Raw genomic sequence first — 16,593 nt, 5'->3', positions numbered from 1 at the left:
ATTAATTATGTCTGTGTGCATATATGTGATATATGAAAAAGTTCAAGGAAATTAAAAATACAGTACTTGAACAAATAAAATATTCTTATTACATGCAGGGGAATGACAACTGTACAAACACCAGGTGGGATCCTGTCTGGAATGAAGCCAAAATGAATTTTGGCACTGGGTCTAGGTGTGGCCATAGTTTCCTGAGTGCTTAAATACAACATGCCTTGTTGTCCAGCTGACTGCAGAGATGCTTATATACTCTATATAATATAGAGTATATAATGGATATAAATTCTATATAATCTCCTATTCATAACAGTCATGGGTATCCTCTATGACTTCTGTAAAATTCATACATATTTTTCCTCTTCATTTCAAGTAAGATAATTCGAAAGTCTTTTAGGGAAATACCTAATATTAGAGCTTAAAAGATGAAAGATGTCTCTGTTTTAGTGTATACACATGCAGTGGAGTTTTGTGCCTTGACAAAAGTCACAATTGCATGGCCAAAATTGAATTTTAGTCTACTTCATCTATTATACAGTATCTGCCTGAACTAGTGATGTATAATAAAATTTACTACAGGGCATGGGTTTTGGTACTTGTTCAACCTACAAGTAACAATATGGTGCCAAACCTTTCCTACACATGAAAATCTTCAGATTCATCTTCCTCAAATGCATCTCACATTTAAGAGGTCAGTTTCATTGTTAATATTTTCAAGCCTTGATTGTTGATAATAATGAATGGGAGAATAATACTGGAGATCTGATACTGTAGGTGAGTACTTCTCTTTGGGACAGTTACTAAAGTCACAGTTAATTATATTTGCTAGATATCAATGTACTGGATCTCTTATTTACATGTGAAAAATAATGGTCTGTGATCTAGAATGAATTAAATTCTTGACAATTAAGCATTGCTGAGATAAAAAAGTAGGAATGCTTTGGAAAGCTATACAGCAAAAACAAGAATGCAGAAAAATTACTATTTCAGGCCCCAAGAGAAAGAAACCTCATAATACAATTTTGTATTCTGTAGGATGCCTCTATATGATAAAAAGTAATTTGTTAAATGACAGTTGCCTTATTACAGTACCATAAGCTTTCCAAACTTCTTTTGCAGACTTTTGCCCAGCCAGTGAAGTTTAACTCTGACGTTGGGGCTTTTGAAGTAGTTAATTATCCCCCACGATGCCTGGAACGCCAGCTGAAAAAGATTCTACATGATCAGAAACCTCCAAGCCCCATTTATGATGTTCTAAGGAAAGCAGAGAATGATGGGCAGCTCTCCAAAATGCACAGTGCTTCTCCAACCTTCAGTATTGATCCAAATTACAACACTATGGTAAGCATCTTATAGCCCCTGAGTTTATATTTAGATCTTACTGTAGAAATACTGGCAAATACTTATTGTTGTGTTTGGCTTGGTAGCTTGGGAAAAATGTTAATTTATGTTAGGAAAACATAATGATGGGCCAAATTATGCCCTGTAATGCACATGTGTCTAGCAGACAAGTGAATGGAATTACAGATGCACATCCTGTAGCACAGAATTTTGAAGATTCTGTAGGGCAGGGTTCAACTGTGTGGTCTGAATAGTTTTTAATATTAAAAGAAAAAATATTATGACAACAGTTACTTTACTAGTGATCCCTGGAATGTGCAAATTGACTGAAACTAATGCAGCTCAGTCTTTCCTTATTAATTAATTTCCTTGTGTGGCTATGAGCTCATCTGTGGTCTGGCAACACATAAGTCTCTCTTCCATTAATTCCTAAAGGATTTACATCGTTAGCATCAATTGAAATGGCCAGAAAAAATAATCTTTGGCAAGAAGAGAGCTAAATTAATGGAAAAATGGGTTGGAATTCAGAAAAAAAAAAATCCGGTTTCAGGCTTGCTTAGACAGTATCAGTTTTGGTATTCTTACCTGCCTACTTCCAGGGCCATCTTCATCACAAACTGGGAAGGTTAAAATCAGGAGTTGAAGCATCTTATGCACCTGAGAGAATACAAGTTGGTGTAATTGGATGTGGGACTTTAAAGAAAATGTTTTGAGGACAAAAAGTATTTCACTGTGTTGCTTGGTTTGTTCCTTTCTTGCTTATTTTGCATGGATGTGACTGACATGACTTCATTTTATTCAAGGCCAGTCTAAGCTCTTGCTACATTTTTTGCAGTGGCTGCTCAAAATTATGTCATATCTGGAAAGCTGAGAGAAAAGCAGGGAGTTATAACAGACTGCTGCTTTTCTCCATATAAGATTAATGATTTTCAGAAAAGAAAACAGTGTTGAGAGAGGTCAAAAGGCAATGATGTTTAACAAAATTATACGAATGTGATATTGCACTTATCTGCATTTAAACTGGACAAATGATACAAAAGGACAAGGCCCACAGACATCCCTACCAAGTTAATTAATGATTTTCACAAATACTTTGCTTGAGAGCACAAAAGCAGAAGAGGCTACTCTTGATTTCTTATTTCCTCTCAGTATTAAACTGAGGAAATGCTGTGTGTTTGTGCAAGTGTGGCTCTCTGGGCTAACCTCCCATCCTTACCACAGTGGATGGCCTTTCTTGAGAAATTCAAAGCCATTTCACTATTACTTTCGTCTTTCATGTGGTCTGGAGAAACAGGGCTTCTGTATTATTTAAGATTCCATTTCTTTCCCTGGGATATTTTCCATAAATGGGAAGCATTATAGCCTTTTGAGGAGCAATATGCCTCAGTACCCTTTCTTCTCCTTTTGGGTGGAAAGGGTGGTATTTCTTCTTATTTTTGATTCCTCCTTTACTGGATGGGCAACACAGATGCCTCATCCAGTTCAGCTTGGCATCTCAAGTCTGAGCAGGAACAAAATGGCCTGTGAAACAGCTTGCCCCCAATGGTTACTGAAACTACACAAGGTGAAAGAAGTCAGCTCCATTCATTGTACTACAATGACCTAACCAAGAGAAGCCACCCCAGATCAACTCTTATCAAGTAGTTCTGTTCAAATCAAATAGGATTTGATCTTTCAGTCATCAGGTGATGCTGTTTGCTTTGCTTTGGCTGCCTTCACACCGACTGAAGAAATTGACAGTTGTTTTGAATGTTACATTGCTTACAAAAAGTCACCTTGAGTGGTCATCACTGGCAGGTTACTTATGGAAAGGAGTTATGACTGGAAAATCCTAGTAGGCCTTTCAGGCTATGGCCTGAATTTAAACACATCTTGACTAAGAAATACACACAGTGGTATTTTTCTCTGTATTTTACTTCCTTCTTAGATTGTTACAGATTTATAGATAAGCAAAAGTTCTCTGCATGCGTGTTTGCAGTTTTGCAAATCATCGATATGGAAATAGGTGTCTCCTCATCGATAGTCAATATCAATGGTGTAAAATATGTTGAGAAAAGAAATCTGTGGACTTGTGTAGAATTGATCACAACTATGGAAAGAAACTGGCTAGCATCCCACATACCTTACTTCAGAGAAACCCCAGTTCAGCAAAGCACTTAAGTATGTTTTTCACTTTAATCAAAGGAAGTTAAACACATGCTTAAACTTAAACATGTGCTAAAAGCTTTGCTGGATCAGGTCCTAGCAAGGCCTAAGGCTCGTTGGGTCAGGAAGCTAACCAAGGTAACAAAACCCATCAGATTAAATGTAGCATCTTTCTCTGGGGATGGGGAAAGAATAGAGATTCTTTCCTTCTGATATGACATATAATTTTGCGTACCAGCCATATATAGACGTGAGCATGTTATGAATCATTCAGATAAAAAACTGGGCTGTAAGTCAGTAAATGCATAAATATTAAATGCCAAAATAAAGAGACTATCTTCTGTATTTCAAAAAAACTTGTCAATTGCCAAAAAGAAGCATACACTGTGTGGTTGGGAGTAATTAGTCTCCATCTCCACAAATTACATTGTATGAGCCACTGCCAACATAAGCTTTCCATATTTTGAAATATTTTCTTCTCTCTAAATGAAACCACCCACTTTCTGAGTAATTCAGATTTTTTTAATCCCTTACAGATACATATGAGGCAGAAATAACCCTTGCCCCGAATGGAATATTAGCTCATGGAAAGAAAATCCAAGCTGTGATCTACATAAATTAATTACTTGATGTAACAAGTAGTATCCGTTCTTGCCCAAACTTCACCTGTTTTTATGGACAAGGGTAGTTACTGCATTCTTCAAAATAATTAGTCTCACCTTCACTAAAAGGAAAAATGCACCGCAGATGAATAAAATAGATCATCCCCTAAGAGTGGGAAAAGCACACCGTTAAAAATAACCCTAGAAAGTGCTGTATGTAATTTCTAAGGGAAACAACTATGGGTTGTTATGGCCCATAGTCAGAGATCTCACTCCCTGTGTAAGAATCTAAGTGTAGCTTCTTTGTTAGCTGTCTCTGTGTAGTTTGCTGCTCGACATTTCCATTTCATCCCCAAAACACTCTTTGGAGACATGTCTCTCTGCTTCAACAAGGCATGGAGGCTTTGACTGCCTGAGCAGAAATTTATTGTGGCTCCAGGTCACAATACACATAGGCTTCCACTATGAAAATGACTGTGTGCGATGCAGTTATGCAATGATCCAACATAAAAGCATGAGAGGTGATAACTAATTGGATTTCTATTTGTTTGATTTTGGTTTTAATATCCACAGCTTCTTCATTCTGAAAGTATAACTTAATTTAAGGGTTCCTTAATCTTTAAATTCTTGAGGAAAAATACAGTAGCTGATACTTATAAAATGTGTTAAAGTCAGAAAAACTAGCAGTTTTCTATTGCAGAAAATTTTTGTGCATCTAATGTGCATTTGAAATTGTACAGTAAAAGAATGATTCTTACACACATTATTTCTGAAGAAAAAACACTCATGATTTGTTACAAAAGTTGTACTCTAATAGGTGAAATCAGATTTATACCTTTTTAGCTTTTAATAGGAAAGTAATTGTTCCAGCACAAAGGTGATATTCACTCTACATTTGTTTTCCTGAGACAATGTTTCTGTAGAAGGGGGATGTAGAGAATCTGTTACGTGGCAAATAAGACAAGAAACTCAAGAATACTGCAAATCTTTGGCATTTCTTTTTTAATAGCAACTCAATCAAGAGCAAGCAATTCAGTGGATTAAGAAAGAAAGGCTTCCAGCATTTCTAGAAAGTGACTGTTACTTTGAATACAGGTATTGCCATCTTTTATGTTTTCTTTCAGTTTTAAATGTGTATGTTTTCCTCTTTTGTTTAATTCACCTTGGTAGTATTCTTAAAGTGGTTTTGACCATCTTTTGTCCTGTTTTCTTTATTGTAAAATTTTAGTGACCCGCATAAAGCCAGTGACTTTTTTCACTCATCATTCCTTGACCATGAATAACATCCTATACTACACCATTACAGAGAGCAAGAATGGGATTTACTGTTTTCTAAATCTCTGTTCCTCAGAGATATCATGGTAGCAATGCATCTTTTGCTAATCAGTACGTAAGCCATATAAGTAGAAGTTTTCCAAATCCATGAAATGAATTTGGAAAAAACCAGCAAGTCTTTTTTATTTCAATTATTAATTTTGTGTCATTGGGCCCACTGTCAGAGTTCCTTTAGCAAAGTTCTCTGTGGGATGCCATGGCATAGCTGGATGACTTACTGTTACAAACTTGCAGTGTTTTTCCAGATGTCCTTTCAGCATATGTTCAGGAGATCTAGTGTGCTTTGTTGGAAGGACCTACCTCTCCATCCCTTAAGGCTGTGCCTAGATGCAGATGATTGTAGCATGTTTTAGGGGCCCAAAAAGAGAGGCAGCCTGGCAGTACGGTTCACAAAACTCATGTTTACTGATTGTAACGGCAGAGTGGTTACTGGCATATAGAGTTCTACAGTTAAAAAATTAAAAATGTTTTTTTATTTTCAATAACCTGGAGACTGCACTTAAGTTCAAGGGGGAAAAGTGTGCAAACTGTGAGAGTGCTGAATTATACCTTTATTAACAGCCTGCTTTGACATATCTGCGCCTCCTGAAACAATAACTTTGATTGTCTGCTGTAGCAAACGATTTGATCAAGCAGAGTTACCAAGACAATTGCATAAAACCAACTTCAAGCATGTACCTAATTTCAGTTGACTTCAGGAGTTCAAGATGCTTTCCTGAATCAGAATCAAGATAAGTTCAGATGCTAAAAGGGAAACTTGTGTTTCAAGACCAAGACACCCTAACTCTAGAATTAAATCCTATTTATGTCCAATAGTGGGAACAAATAAAACTGAGCACTCGCTTGGTTGTAGGCTCAGGTGTAGGCTTCATCTTCCCTTCACATGTGACTTGGTTGGCTTGTACTTCTTTCCAACTTAACTAAGTTCTGACCAGTTCTTGAGGCCAGAACATCCTCACTGTCGTCATGTGGTTCTAATATTGCCTTGCCTGAACTTTGTGAGGTTCACACTAACACCAAGTAGCATTGGAGAACTGTTCAGTACTATGAAATCCTCACAGAGCAGCCTGCTGGACATGAGAGTGCCAGCTGTCTTGTTACCATCTGCAAGTTCAATCAGTGTGATCAGTGCTGTGGCATTACTGCTGAAGATTGCTTATGTCAGGTACCAGAGCTGTAGTATCTGGTAGTGATACAGGGTTTCTGCAGTCTGGGAGAATAGTTCAATTTTAGTGAACAAAATGTTCAAGGGATTCTTGGCAGGGCTTGGGACTGCAGAGATATATGCAAAATCATCCTGAAAGAAGTAATTTTTACTGGTAAAGCTTGGTAATGCAAAGTAGGGCACTATCTGTAAAGCTGGTGAGCTGTGCAGTGGCAGTACTGGCATTTACATATGTGACAGCAGGTGAAGGCTGAAATAATACATAGCTGGACTCAGTGAACCTTGTGGGTCCCTTCCAAATCAGGATATTCTATAATTCCATTATTCTATGAAAAAAGCAGATAATGAAGTTCTCTGTAGCAATTTTTTTTAGATAGACAATTTTTTTACATTGCTAATTCTGTGGACAAATCAACTGTTTTCTCTGATTAAAAGCTAAAAATTACTATTTTCTTGTCTCAACATTTATTTTTAGACTAGCTAAATTGATATCACAGGTAGAATGGAGCAAGAGTGGCATTAATTTCGTTATAGATAGTGACTACTCTCCCTGGATATGGAAGCAACGCCCAATTTCTCCCCCTCCTGAGGAGGATGACTCTTCATTGACTATGAAGAAGTTCTATGTATCACTTGGCGAGGTAAAATAAACATGTTTAGCGGGTGTAACATCAAGATAGATTGAATGAATTGTGTAGAATTTTTGTAAGTGAGGTCACAACCTAATGGGACAACTGACTCTTGAATAACCTAGTCTAGTGCAGGGGGGTTGGAAATAGATGATCTTCAAGGTCCCATTCAACCAAAATCATTTTCTGATTCTCTAAATAGCTTTTATATTCAAAGTTTTTTGTGCTATAGAAGAAGGTCGATGAGTTGTATGTAACTTAAACAGAAGCTCACCTCATACAAGCATGCTCAACTACTGTCATACAGCTCTCTGCACTGGGAACAATCCTTACAGAAATCTACACAAACAGACTGCACAAAATTCCTATGGACAGTAAGCTGTAGCTCTCAGAAATACTGCAGTAAACAGAGACATTTTAGTTGTTCTATGAAACTTCTTTTTATAGGCTACAGTTTCTCAGGTAAAGGATTGGTTTACATTAGCAAAACAAGATGATTCTATGAAAACTACAGATTCATCTATGCATCCTGTAGCTTCCAGTACAATTCAAGATACTCAGCATTTGCCTGGGCAGCATAAAAGAGACGAATCATTACCTGAAAAAGGTGCCCATCTGGGTAAGTAACAAGGGTTCAACCCTGTGGTTTATGACACAGCTTAGACTAGGTGGAAAGAAACGGCTTTCTAAGGAATTATTGCTAACTCCACTTGTTACCTTCTGAGTATCACATGGTATCTGAGGCTTCAAACAGGCCATAGCTACAACATTAAGTGAAAGTTTGAGCTAGTAGCCAAGTAATTTCATGATAGTAGTAGCTTCTTCTCTTACATGTTTCTGTCTCATAGAATTCGGTAAGTTTCAGTTGAGATGTTCTGGGTTTTTTGGGAGGAGAGGCATTCCTATGTTTTGAAAGACTTTCTTGTCTGGATTCTTTGGGTATTTGATAGTGTATGATGTGTTTCAGCCATCTTCTTAGGATATTTATGTTGGGCACTTAAAGGTCTTTTGCCTGCCAATTTTTATGAGTCTTGTAATCATTTGGAATCCTATCTATCTTCAAATTTATTTGAAATTGTTCATCAAGTTTCAAAGGTCTGGGAGAGAAAATACAGATGCACATATGGACATATACCTGATTGCACAGCCTTGCTTCTGCTTTTTACGCAGTAGCAAGGTGAAGACAACCCTCAGCTCATATGTTAGTAGCTTTCTCTCTCTCCATTCTCAGAGATGTATCTCCCTCCCTAATTGTCTCAGGTTTTGTGAAATGATTCTCCATGTTTCCATTTCACAGACCTGTGTTGAGAAGCTATAATTTTTCTTTGTCAGGTGAAAACATTTGAAGTAGGTTAGAATTAATAAAAGATATTTTAAATCACACTGATTTTTATGTTAATATCCACACATTTTGCCATATGTAATTAGGAAATTATGTAAGTGCAGAGCAGGGGATCTCTATGCCATGTTCCTAATCTGAGTGTCTGTGACAGTGGCCAGCACTAGTTAGACATGTCTTATTTTCAGAGGAAGTTGAAAGGAATGTCTAAGTAGTTAGACAAAGAAGCAGGTTACCTGTCTAAGAAATGCCACAAACAAGAGTTTCCTTTCCCCTTCAGGGACAGCATCTGCAAAAGCTGATGTTACCTGTGAGACATCCAGAGAGGCTGAGAAGGGCTATTCTGTGGCCATTGCTGAACCTGCTTCCCACACACAGTTAAGAGTTTATCTAGACCCGAAGTGGGACAGTGCAGCAAAAGAAGAAAATGAACAAGGAAGCACAACTTTTCAGGCACCAGAAGAATTCATACCAGCATCTGCTCAAATTGCCATGAAGGAACCCATTTCAGAACTGACCCACCAGCCAGCTGCTGACATTGAAAGTAACGTAAAGTTCCACAGAACAGCCTGAAGCGTTTACACACAAGTTAGCAAATAATGAATTTGCTCATGGTACTGCAGAGTCATTCTTTAACCAAAGTTCTTCTCCACTTACAGCCTTGGACTCCAAGGAAGACGTAAGAAAACAAGATCCTGAACAAGTAAGCTTAAGTTCAAGTTCTGAAAGTGGTGGGCCAGACAGCAGGGCTGCCTGGTGTATTAGTCACGGGACTTATGACACTGGCAACAGACATGAGTTTGAAAGATTCAAGAAGTTCATTAAAGGAACACTTGGGGAGAGATACTGGTGGCTCTGGATGGATATTGAAAGACTAAAGGCTCTTAAGAATGCTACAAGGCAACAAAGGTACTTCCCATTATTTAACAGTTACTCCCATTGCTTTAATACTTGTAACCTGGATAGATCAATGTAGGTTTTGAGATTTCAGAATAAATTGTAATGTCTGAATAAACAGACACAATTAAATGTGTGTCCTGACAAGGTTTGGGATGACTCTGCTGAAGCTGATAAAACTCTTTTTGCAGAGTGATGTTTGCAAAGCTTACATGAAGTCAGTATCATCATATTATTAAGGCTGTATTAGAAAGAGATTTGGAAAACAGATGGCAACAGAAAGAAAATAAAGAATAAAAAAAATTAAATTCACAAGTAGGACATCAGTATGGCAAACTCCTTTAATGAAAGATCCTGCTGGATTCAGACAGTCTGTTCTACAGCACTGTACATCTTATACACAACCTGTCTCTAGTTTGTGGAAAAATTATTTTGGTTTCTGCCACTTGCAATTAAAAACATGTTGCATGGCAACAGTTTAAGCAGTAGGATGAACTGTAGTTGGTTCTGTACAGTATTTGATGCATGCTTATGTGGCTATTTTTGTTGACTGCAGGCAGCTCAGTAAGATGAAAAAACTGTACCTGCTGAGCAGTGGAGACTATTTCCTCAGTTCAGAAGTGTTACTCAGACTTGAACTACTGCATGGAGATCAGTGGAATATAATGCATTTAAGACGTATTCAGCCTGAAGTAGTGAAACCGCTACTTCTTTACTGGTATGAAAAAATGGATGTAAAATAAAATTCTATTGTTTAATAAATCCCCATTTTCTTTGATAAGCCTATTATTTCATGCCACTTATCCCATTGCAATTATTAAAAGCAATGTCATTGTAAGTACTGGTTCATGAATTTTTAGTTGAGCCTAAACTACACTGCAATCTGCTGAGAAGCCGGATAGATCTGCCTTAATGAGCCCTTGTTATTTTTCTACCAGAGCACCTGAGCTGCTTTGTGATTCTCTGCCTTGGATAGTATTTAACTAAACTTTAGTCTTCAGGATAGGAAAACCCCTCCAGGCACAGGAGATTAATTCTGTCCTAACCTGTTCCCCCATACTGCTCTTCCCAAGTTCTGAGGATGCTCTGTGTGTATGTCTTTGTGGGATTTGACCCTGAGACTGTACTGTTCAATGCCTGTCATATAAAATGACTTTTACGTATTAACAGCTTAAGTGAGGATATAAAATCTAACCTATTTCCAAAATATGAGTTAAATTTTGAAGGTGTCCTCTCCTCCCCAAGGAGGTTTAACAAATTGCAGGCATAAACAAATACCTGCAGTTGTGAACTTTGCTGTGGATTCTCACATGACTTGGGGTCTCTGGCCTGTGGCCTGCAATCCTTTCCTATGCTTTGCTGCAGGATGGATGTGGCATACCTTCCTGCAGACTGATAGAAAGGCAACTGTGTAATGGTGCAGAATTTGCAACCTAAGTTTACTTAACGTGTAGTTTAGTTTTAGATTTGGAAGCACACAATATCTAAACATGTCTTTGACGTGAACTGATTTTTAATTCTAGGTGCATATAGCACCATATCTTGGTACAGTAAACAACATCGCTGGAAAAAAAAAAAAAAAAGAAGCCAAATAGCCCAGTGTTTCATTATTTTGGAAAGTTCTACTTACTAGGTTTTTCTCCCTAGGGGTCCCAGATTTTGTGTCACTCATTCAACAGCAGTAGATGCTGCCAGTGCAAAACTGAAGTTCTGGCACACATGTCAAGAGAGACCAAGAGTGGACATTGATCCTTTCCCACAAATAGTATCATTGCTACCACTGACCCAAAAGTCTGGCACACCACCTTCCCTTCTTCAGGTAAGTAGTATCACAACATTGAAAACAAAGCTTTGTCCCATCAAAAATAATGACAAAACTCCTTGAATTCAATGGAACACGAACAAGGTACTTGGTTTTTTAGGAAATCAAGATTTAGCTAGCTGGTATATTGAAGATGGTTATGTATAAAAATGCAATAAAATTTCATTCCACTTCATGCAACAAGTTGCTATAAATTGAGTCAAATTATCTTAGTTACACCCTGGCTATTACCTAAGTCCTTTGGATAGATATTTTAGCTGGAAGTTCTCAGAACTGCAAAATTAAGTCTCTAGCAATGTGGCTTCTGCCACTCATCCTTGTTTTAATCCAGAGTAATTCTTACAACTTCACTGCAGTTAACCTAGATCTATTCTTCATGTCTGTAAAAAAAGCAGAATTCTGCTCATTTTCTATCACTACAGCCCTTCAATCAGCTACCCATGGTGTTTGCTTTCTGCACAGGACCATGAGACACTCAACAGACCTTTTCACAGTTTGTAGGTTGCAGGTGGCCAGTTCCGTTTTGGCTTTTTTCCTTCTTGAAAGCCTGAATGTGAGCGGTAACTGCAATAAAAGCTATAGGTTTTCAGCAATACAGTGTTCAGCCTCAGGAAACATGGTACTTGGAGAATGTGGATTAAAACTGTGGTTCCCTTATCAAGAACTGTATAGGCTATGCCACAGATTTGTCAGCACACACTTCTGTTACTTTAAGTTGGATAGTTTGGGGCTACAGTTACTTCCTTTGAAATCTAATTCATGGAGGCAATGGAAGAAAACAGTCGGAGAGATTTCCTGTTTAGAAGAAGCTGGGTTCAAAAGCCAGGTTCCTGTTGATCATGGCAGGAATGGGAGCAAGAAGCACCTGTGTCTTACAGTGACCAGTTCACAAGGTGTGCTAATGACCCAGGACTAGCTGTAAATCAGGCAGACAGAAACATGCAGGTTTTCCAGCCCCTGTTGAATTTGACAAAAATTATGACCTGGTACCATGAACATCACAGAGTCAGCTGATGGCCCATTTCTTGCTCTTATTTTTTTTTCCCCAGAAGAAATTTGCACTTTTGAATCTTCTAGCTACACTGCGCTTGCAAGAGCTTAGAAAGGGCAGCAGCTCTGGGTGAATTTCTGAGGGCACTCTTAATGCAGTTGGCATCTCCAAAAAGTCATAGCATGATTTTGTCAAAATAATCAGTGATGGTGTGGTAGAATGACCCCTTTCTCTCCCAGTCTGAGTGATTGTATCTATCTTACAGTGAGCTGACGTAAAATAATCTTCCTAAAGTTTCACGAAACATTTATATCCTCTTCACCTGACATCCTCTGTAGTTCTGTACAATGTGCTTGTATCATATTTCCACCTGTTAAAAATGTATTTTTTAAGATGTAGTGGTTATTAAGATATGCTGAAAAATCTTGAAAAATATTCAGAGATTTTTGCAGCTTGCCATTTTACATATTGTGATTGACAAGGAAGAATAGTCCTGAAAACCCTTGACTGTTTTTGAGCAGTTAATGAGAACACATTAAGAAAACAAAAAGGTGGAAAAATAATCAGAATTGCCTTATTTTTCTGTAATGTCTTTTAGAAAAGTAGAACTAACTCACCAACAACTATTAAAACTAGCTAAACCAAATTTCTCTTTGAAGAGTTCATCAAGATTACCACCTACTCTCACAGGAACTCAGATTCTCCAAAGGGATGATATTTCTAGCAATAGAATGTGGTAAGTACTGAAGTCCCTTGTGTATCTTTCTGCACACCAATATACCTCAAATATTTATGAAAGTATTTTTGATTCTACTGTTTTCATGAATACTTTAATACAATTATCTGCTTAGTGAAGCACAGTTACGGTACAGATTGTTTGCATGGAGAATTCCTTCCTAGCTGATTAGTTTCTCCCTTGTTTATGCCACAACACAAAGGGGTTTATTTCCCCAAATACAAGTGTTTTGTCTTATATAATAGTCGATATTCTATACATTCATATTCTTTAAACCTGTCTCAAATGCTAACCCTCAAAGTCTTGCTATGCCAGTGATTTCCACAGGGCTGTATGTAACAGGTATTCCTCTACATTTTTTTTCATTATAAGTTTGAGCTCCATGAACTTTTTCCTCTACTATTCACTATGTCATTACACCACTTTTCTGCCCCTTCTTATTTATTCATTCTATAAGCAGCCCTAGATTTTTCTTAAATATATATTAAAATTTTTTTGTTTGTGATCCAGGCCAACATCAGTGGGCACAGACGTGATTCATAGCTTAGCTCTGGATGGGACCAAAGACTCAAAATACCAGGGTCATAGAAAGTACACCTATGCTGAGCTACTCCATGTAAGTACTGCTTGAAAATACTAGTTGTCTTGAATCATGGGTTAAAACATTTTTTTCTGCAGTATGAAGTAGTCAATAATGTGGAGAAATTGGTTTCATTTTATCAATGTCAAATCTTTATGCAGAGGTATAATTAGAATGTCTGCATTTTCTCTGTTGTATCTGTCACCTATTTGACAGGAAATCATGGCACACACAGATGTTTATTTTCACTAGAAAGTGTTGATCTTCTCCATAGTGACCATGTGTTCAGTAGGCTATTAGGGAAAACTCTCTGGATAAATGCTTCAGTGGAGTCATTGCCTAGGGAATTATACTAGACTTACAGTGAAAACTGAATCTGCCTTAGAAAGCCATTAAAATCATAACATTCATAAGAGGAAAATGTTTCATTTGTACAATCCCTCTTTATTGCTTGTGTACTTCATTTTTTTCTTTATTGAATTATTGCCTGCTAAGCAGGTCTTCAGTGGAGCAAACCTCAGGAGAGATAGGCTTCACAGATGAGCCTTTTCTCAACAACTGCTAAAATGCTGACAAATCAAACATCTGAGATGTCAACATCTGGCAATCTAAAATTTATCCAAAACCTTTCTCATTTGTGGAATGGTCTCAAAACAGCCTGCTGTTTCATGGAGGTATTGATACCCACAGGCTTACAACTAAAAGAAAAAAAGTTAAAGAATCTGAGCCCACTCACGTGCACAGGGTTTGCTGAGCAGTTGAGTACATGCTTGTTTGTTTTGTACTTCAAAATCACGCTTTGTTTATTACTTCACTGCAATCATTTCACTTTGTTATTTTTGACAGAAAAAAATGTTAGTCTTTGCAATTAGGGGACATTTGCAGTTGGGAATGTATATTCAGCAGAAGTTCACACTATGAACTATTAGTTTTTATACATCATCATACACAGTTTTCCTATTACTGATGGAGGAAAATACCATAAATTTACAGTGGTTAGACTGGTACCTACAGTAAAGACCCCACAATTTGCCATTACAAATATGATGCAAAGGGGAATGCAGGGATTCATAGTTTAACTTCATACTGGGGAGTGAGATCTTCCTACTCTGCTTCAAAAAGGGCTTCCTCCGGCCCTTCTCCATCCCTGTTACTATTTGGAAAGAAGCCGATCGCCAGCCATCACACTCAGCTGCTTCCACTTCTACTATCAGAGACAGCAAGTCAGCCATAATTTCTCTCTTGTGATCACCAGAAGTTAATTTACTACTTACAGAAGCCTCTTCTGGCTTCTCTGTGAGCATTGACAAAATGGGTGTATTCTTCCTCACATGCTTTAGGAGCTAGCCATGGGTAACAAGCATGGATTTCTGGCTCCCTGAATTGCTCATGATTTTGTTGCTCATGTCAGTGGTGTAACTCCAGAAGATGTATCTTTTGTTCCATGATAGTTAAATGCTTTGAATCTTGACCAAATAACCACCTCTTAACTTCTCTTCATTCAAAACACAGTAGCCTGAGCTGAGACTCTTGACAGCTAACTGATGTTGTTGAGTATCACTGGAATTCCCCAGAGCTAAAGACTTAATGACAGAATTAAGGCCAGGTTTGTCTTTTTGTTTTAATATTGAGGAACCACCTAAGGGATGCTGTGATCACTTAGCTACTCTGCATGTCTTCAGTCATCAGATTTATTCCATTGGATGTGAATATTTAGTGGGAAAATGGTCAATTCCATACGTAGTAGAAAATGGAGGCTACTTCCTTGGGATGAAGATACTAATTGAACACACTTCATGGCCTTCCATTGCAATGTAGACATTTGAAAATAATGAAAGCCTGTTATTCCTTGCTGTATAACTATGTTTTATTTGTCCAGGGGGAAAGTGCTGCTGGCAGTGTTGTCTTTGGGGGATCAGGAATTGAAAGCATGCTGCAGTCTCTTTATTTGGAGAACAGAGCAGGCTACTACTTCACAAAATTCTGTGAGAAGTCAGGGAATAAGGTATGAATATTTTCCTACTCTGTGATAATTTAGTCCACAATTGACTGAATGCCAAGTTATAGAGGGCAGCCAGACTGAAAAAAAAAAAAAGAAATGGAGAAAGAAAGATTGATGACTGGATGAATTATTACTTGTGAGACTCCAATCCCTCAACAACAATAAACTGTTCATGTATATATGCAAACTAATGACAGGTCTTAACCAAGCTGTCAGATTCTTACTGTCTCAAACCTATTGGAATTCTTATTGTACCATCAGGGATAAAAAAAAAGACTAATAATTTTTAAAAACTAACCTTTAACTTGGCAGAAAAAAATGAGGTCTTAACCCACAAAAACCATTTTCTAAAAAGATGGAAAATCTGCTGTGCTATTACTCATAATAATCTGATTTCTTCTTACTTTTTGGGTTAGTGATGTCCAAAATCTCCAATATTTTAAAAACGTTCTTAGGCTTCCATGAATCTCCTTGGATTTCTGAGAAACATAACACTATTTCTTCTATGTAGTCAGCAGGTCTATCATTCATTGCTGGGTGTAAATTGAGGATTGGATTGGAACAAGTTATGAATATTGAGTTAGTGCTTAGTGGCTTTGCAGAAAATTTGAGTCTTTAGGGGAGATTTGAATGCAATCAAGATGGACATCTGTTTCATCACTAGTACAACCCAGAATCCAGCAGCAGTAGCTAGAAATGCCTCTGGCTTCTAGAAGGCAAGATCCAGTGTTTCTAAAGCTGAATACCTTCAGCTAAAATGTTAAATGTGTATAGATAGAAATCTAAATAAACTTATTTTTTCATTGGAGATAGGCAACCACCCACATGTCTCTAGCCTTTCCAGGTGCCAGACTCCTTTCAAAATGATTTCCTTAAAGTTTTCTCTTCAGCTGTGAGGCCTATTTCACTCATGTTCCAGGTCCGGAAGGCTACGGTTTGTGAAACAAAGTTCCTTACCCCTACCTTTTCAGAATGCATTCTTTATTGGTTAGTGATGGGGGTTTCAGGGTAT

At 37.6% G+C, this 16,593-nt stretch overlaps 1 protein-coding gene across 1 annotated transcript in view; it reads left to right on the top strand.

The window, feature by feature from the left end:
* Positions 1–16,593, top strand: part of RGS22 (regulator of G protein signaling 22) — a gene marked incomplete at both ends in the record, with an annotated part of 58,685 nt that overhangs the window by 11,412 nt on the left and 30,680 nt on the right. Inside the window, 11 exons of the mRNA XM_082287221.1 lie at positions 1,117–1,338; positions 5,095–5,180; positions 7,061–7,226; positions 7,662–7,833; positions 8,834–9,097; positions 9,213–9,462; positions 10,007–10,168; positions 11,098–11,269; positions 12,923–12,999; positions 13,510–13,615; positions 15,459–15,584. Of these exons, the coding sequence (XP_082143347.1) occupies positions 1,117–1,338; positions 5,095–5,180; positions 7,061–7,226; positions 7,662–7,833; positions 8,834–9,097; positions 9,213–9,462; positions 10,007–10,168; positions 11,098–11,269; positions 12,923–12,999; positions 13,510–13,615; positions 15,459–15,584 (1,803 nt within the window). The remainder of the gene's footprint in view (positions 1–1,116; positions 1,339–5,094; positions 5,181–7,060; positions 7,227–7,661; positions 7,834–8,833; positions 9,098–9,212; positions 9,463–10,006; positions 10,169–11,097; positions 11,270–12,922; positions 13,000–13,509; positions 13,616–15,458; positions 15,585–16,593) is intronic.

The sequence above is a fragment of the Coloeus monedula genome (genome assembly GCF_965178545.1).
Source record: "Coloeus monedula genome assembly, chromosome: 1".
NCBI lineage: Eukaryota > Metazoa > Chordata > Aves > Passeriformes > Corvidae > Coloeus > Coloeus monedula.
Note: the sequence above shows the minus strand (reverse complement) of the source record. Positions and strands in the feature narration are given on the sequence as shown.